A 5813-nucleotide genomic window follows, 5' to 3' on the forward strand; every position below is an offset into this window, starting at 1 on the left:
ATAGTTCATGCTGGAGAAGATCAGCCCCCGCGGCATTAGCGTGAGAAAGCAGCCTACATGGTGATCTAGATCATTTCGTTTCGCAGAAATTTCACTCTGAAGATCATGGTTAACTTTAGGATACAATCAGACTTTAAACAGCTTGCAGTGATCAATCACATAAACCCTATACACCAGAGCTCAGCAATTTTCCGGCGCCCTATTTCCAAAGCGTGTAAATAGCTTTTGGTTCTGTTATGTCTTGTTGCTATTTAAGCTGGAGGAAACCGCATGTACATGTTACCGCGAGAAATTTGAACTGACCGCACAGATCCACGATGTTTTAAAAATGCGTCTCCGTTTTCGTATATTCTTTACTCTAGGACTTATATCTGTGGTTTGTCAGATATATGGCCAGGTATCCGCCGGCGTTCATATGCGGTGCAAGACGCGCCTATTACATAATTTCGTCGACGCAATTCGAGAGATATCAGGCTTACAGAGTGACATGGGTCAAATACTTGTACAGTGGGCGCAGAGATAAAAACATCAAGGCAGAACTAATTTGTTACCAGAGGTATTAAACAAAGCGGAGACGTATCGACATAGATGCGTGCCGGAATACCGGGCGCCTCTAGCTCATGAACAGTGGCAGAGGTGGTGACATGAGTAGTCAGTGCGTGCGCAATTGACGTACGGTAACCCGGAATGTGTGTATGCTGTCATGTACACTGCATGCTAAATCTCTCTTTATCTATGAGCCCATAAAGCAGTCCAAACGTAGCTCTCGCGTGAGCGCTGTAGACTCTTTGGAAAACCAGGCAAGAGACATGCCACACGCTTGGCAGCAAATACATAAATGCTACAGCATGAAGGCGGGTACAGAGCGAAATATATTGCACTAAAGTATACTTTGGTAAGGGACACCTCTAATGTCTTTCGCAAAGTCTTTCAACAACCAAGATCTTTCACAAAGGCGGATCGTGAGCGCCCTGGTAGCCCTTGTCATTATGTTTTAAAATACCACCAAGTTCTGAGATTCATTAATAAGCGAATTGCCCTCTGTAAGACCTCGGTCAGAGCAGTGAAGTACCATATCCTAGTTGCTCAGCCACACTTGACCTCAGAAATTCGAGCTGAAAGCGATAAGCGCTAAGTCAGGCATTGCAAACAGCCTCAACACGACAAATGCTGTTGATGAGATTAAGAAGTCACCGGCTTAAGGTGGCTCTGAATTCTGATGTCTCTATGGTAACATGATGTTGGCAATGAAAAAAAAAACGAGGCTTGTACGACATGTTTTAGAAACACGTTGCCGTTAAAATATTGCTAGCACGAGCAAAGGAACTGAGCGGTAAGTGCCTTGGTTGAGTGAAGAGGCAAAGAAAATGAGATCAGTCAATAATAAGCGACTGCGTGCGCGACGGAAGCATCCATAAGGTGTACATTGTTCCTTAAATCAGAAAGGAAATAAATGCCAACAGCGTGATTCGAAAATGAGAAACCACTAAGGAACAACCCTAGCACCGCAGTAACGCTTTTAATGGGCCGTCAGGGTGCAAAAATATATTAGTTAAGCTCGCAAGGCAGTTTACTTTACTAATCTGTCATGTTCTTACCGCAATTTTGGAATTGACAGCAATAAATTGTGGATCCTGTTTTATTAAGGTCACATATTAAATATCTCGCGTGACCTAACTTGGACCTGTCATATTAATCACATAATAAATTCTGCTAATTGTGCTCTAGGTTATTTACGCCGTAGCCTTTCACTCGCTCCTCCCCCTATTAAACAACTTGCTTTTCAAACCTTTGTGCGTCCCAAGCTTGAGTATGCTAACGCTATTTTTGATCCGCACCACGTTAATCTTACTAACGCCCTCGAATTGGTTCAGAACCGCGCAACACGATTCATTCTATCAAATTATTCCTACCACTCAAGCATCTCAGCACTAAAAGCTGGAATCAACTTGCCCCCCCTAGCCTCGCGCCGTAAGATAGCACGTCTTAACCTTTTTCATAAATTTTTCCATTCTTTGCCTCTTGATAACCCCTACATAAAAAGAGCCCACCGCATCACCCGGTTCAGCCACAGTAACGCAGTGTATCCCCTTACAAGCCCATACTGTGACATTTCAGCAGTCATTTTTTCAGCTTACTGCACGAGACTGGAATGACCTGCCCACCGAAGTTGCCGTTATCATCAACCCACTAGAATTCAAGCGGAGCGTCGCCAACCTTTCATCTTAACATTTTTTACCATTGTTTGCCAGAAACCGTCCACTCCCTCATGTAATGTCTCAACCGAGACCTTTGAGGAAATAAATAATTAAAAAAAATTTGTAGTACAGAAGCTGCTTTCAGGTGATGGCAGCAGTGCAGGTTGGTGCACTCAAGGCTGCAGTTATTACGACTTTCTACTTCGTTGATATCTTAGGGTTAAGTCATATAAGAACTGAAAACAGATAAAGGAACTTATTGGCTTCTCCTACTCCGAGTGAATATGCTCGACTTGCTTCCAAGGCCTCTCCTCAGAAACCTACATGATAAAAATTCTCAGTGAGAATCTGTTGCCCAGGGACACATTTCTTCTTGATATCTTCCACTGAAACACCTTCTGACATCGTCCAAATGCCCGCAAGCACCGCAAGACCGTGCAAAAAATAAAAGAAACTCACCTTGCATGTTGACTGGGTGGAGCTTCATTAACCTTCTCAACGCGTATTCTCTATTCTTCTGCACTGCGCTCTGCTACCTTTCTTTGCTGCCTTTCTTATCGTTACGGAACACCTTCTCACCGACAGCCAACGTCGGAGGCTTGGATCCGGTCGAAGGTGACTTAGTATAAAAGCCGCCCGAAACTCCACAGAAACCAGCAGTAGAAACAACAGCACCTAGAGCGTCAACATGGTAAGCTTTTCCGGCTCTTGCTTTGATTTCGCCTTTTTAAATTGCTACCCAAAATGACTAGCAGTATTGTGAACTCGAGAGATTTTTTCCCCATGCTTTTTCCAACGCCGGTCGTTACAGGTAGTTTAAGCTCCAAAGGTTTTCGTTTCCCTACTGGCCTGCATGTTGAACGTTTCTCGTCGAATTCATAAAGTTTATTTCGACCTGTGAAAGGTAATAACACTAGCCCGCTCTTTAGCAAAAATTCGCGGCGCCGAATGAGCGGATGGCAGATGATGAAGCTTGCGACATCGAAAACACCGTGCCTAAGGCTACCAGTTTGAGCACGCACCCCGGAAGCCGCTGGATCGCAAGTTCAATAAATATTCAGAAACTGCGCCAATGGACCAGTATAAGCAGTTGAGAAATGAAACTACTCCTTGGCGTCAGTGGTTTCAGCTCTGTTCACGGTGAATGTTTTTTTATTTTTGGCACAGTCTGAGCGAAATTGTTTCGAATATTGTGGTTAACTGCACTTTCAAGTTCGCCATTAAGTTCGCTGCAGTTTCCTGACGATGCTCGTCCTTAATTAGCGAGACTCAGAGATAAAGGCCTCTAATTCTGGTGACAATAACATGCGGAAGGATAGTGAGAGAAAAAAAGCTATATGATTTGGGAGCTTGTATGGAGCAAAAATAATACCTGTAAAGTAAATGTTGCGTTGATATAGTGCTATTATCTGCAAAGTGATAAACATGGATTCCAAGCCTAAATAAATAACACTTATACTACCTGCCATAATTTCCAGATCCGCGCCTGCATCGTCCTGGCTCTTGCCACCAGCGCCTTCGCTGGCTTCGTTGGCACTGCCGGCTACGGAGTTGGCCTGGCTGCCGCCCCCGCTGTGGCCACCTACGCCACCGCTCCAGCTGTCGCTACTGTCCACGCCGCCCCGGCTGTTGCCACCGTTGCCCACGCCGCCCCAGCTGTGGCCACCTACGCCGCTGCTCCAGCTGTCGCTGCCATCCACGCCGCTCCAGTCGCCACTTACGCCGCCGCTCCAGCTATCGCTGCTGTTCATGCTGCCCCAGCTGTTGCTACCACCACCGTCCACCATGCCCCAGCTGTGGCCACCGTTGCCCACGCTGTCCCAGCCCTCGCTGCCTACCATGCCGCCCCAGTCTACGGCTACGGTGTTGGCACCCTCGGCTACGGTGTTGGCCACTACGGTTTCGGCCATGGTCTCCTTGGCTACGGCCTGAACTACGGCTACGGTCTCGGCACTCCATTCCACTACGGTGCTCTCCTCCGCAAGAAGTGTAAGTACCGTAGTCAGCTTTTAGTGATACAGAACTTTGTTGCGGACTTACCGGTTCTGCGCGTTGGAGTCTGCGTCATCGGCGTAGCAGAATGAACGCGTAGATCGCAAGGAGGAAAGCTGATAGGCGGTGCGCCACCGAGATGGATGAGGCTGAATTTCGGGATACGTGTCGCCTTTTATGAGCAGCTGCATAAACTACCGCGTGTGCACTGACAGCCGCTCCTCGGATTAGCGGGACTCCCTGTGACAAGCGGTGCGCAAAAGGGCGCGTCAAAACGGAGAAATCTATAATTCCCTTCTTCCTTGCTGCGATAGCCGAGGCATAGCCGATAACACCAATCACATTTCTGTCAAAAAAGGTTGCTTTACGCATGCATGGTAACTGTCGGCAAATATTTTGGGCAGATTCTTCATTTCAAGTAAAAAATATTTTGGTGCTTCGACGTGCTAATTTCAAGCAATCAATAAGCGTAAAGGTAGCACTTGGTTGTCATTTCTATCGAGATTTTTCATTGGTGTGCTTGTTATATGTTTTTGCATCTATTTCAGAAATTGCCACTCTACCTCTCAAGATCATGACTGCCGTCATCTAAGTCAAAATGACAAGTTCCTGACGTTTTTCCTGTTGTCACGATGGCATCCATAGTGCACAGAAATAAAAAGGTGTATTCTGCTATTTATGCGCTTTTGGTCATTTCTGCCCATTAGTCAACTAAGGTTATTTCGGAAAATACAGGTTCATTAAAGGAAACTAAAGGCAAGACTAGTCATGTGTATCCACATTTTACTTTGTTGGATATAAAAAAATTCCCTGTGTGTAGCACAAATGACTGTAAAGTCACTGCTATATATTTTCAGTTATGCAATTATATGAAATGAGAAACCCGTTTTTGCTGAAAATAAGTTAGTTTTTGCTGGTCTCTTTACATAGTAGGCGACACTCACCTCATGCAGCACAATTATGAACATTACTGGCTAATCAGGACCAATTTTTGGAACAGTGTAGCTGTGTGTTATTTATTCCCTCCAGGCTTGAACATATATTGCTATCGAAAAAACTTTACAGTGCCTTTCTAGCGGATGATAACGTGGTCCAGAAGCCTTATTTCGTTTCACGCAAACATGATGCTGTAGTCGGATACAACCTTAGCCAGAAGTGAAGCTCTACCCATATTCAAGACCAGCGCACAGAATGCCCCCACGGAAAAAAGTAGTCGTTTGTTAAATTTTTTCTTACCTATACAAGAAGATACTGAGAAGAGAAAATTTCAAGCTCAAGAACGTTCATGTCACACTTGTTGAATATTAAGTCGACCATTAAAAAGCTGGCACCATTTGATTTGTCATAGGCTAGTGCAGTACCACAGGACGGAGCGGACCTTGTCCCAGTGTTGCCAAATTCAGCTTTTTTATTTTTGTCCGACTATAGGAGGCGTCCTTTCAGATTAAAGTGCACGTAAAAAGTACCAGGCTGTCGAAATTAATCCAGAATCCTCTACTACGGCTACGCTCATTAGCAGCGCGCAGATACAGAACGCTGTACATGCGACCAAATATCTTATGGAGATTATGCACTGATCCGGAGTTCCCGGGTTCGAACCCGACCGCGGCGGCTGCGTTTTTA

The 5813-nt window shown here is 45.4% G+C and overlaps 1 protein-coding gene across 1 annotated transcript; it reads left to right on the top strand.

The window, feature by feature from the left end:
• Positions 1–2832: 2832 nt before the first annotated feature.
• Positions 2833–4865, top strand: LOC144121404 (uncharacterized). Its single transcript, XM_077654598.1, has 3 exons — positions 2833–2889; positions 3677–4187; positions 4739–4865. Coding segments are annotated over exons 1-3 (516 nt in total). The 5' UTR covers positions 2833–2886; the 3' UTR covers positions 4741–4865.
• The last annotated feature ends 948 nt before the right edge of the window (positions 4866–5813 follow it).

Source organism: Amblyomma americanum, chromosome 2 (genome assembly GCF_052857255.1).
Source record: "Amblyomma americanum isolate KBUSLIRL-KWMA chromosome 2, ASM5285725v1, whole genome shotgun sequence".
NCBI lineage: Eukaryota > Metazoa > Arthropoda > Arachnida > Ixodida > Ixodidae > Amblyomma > Amblyomma americanum.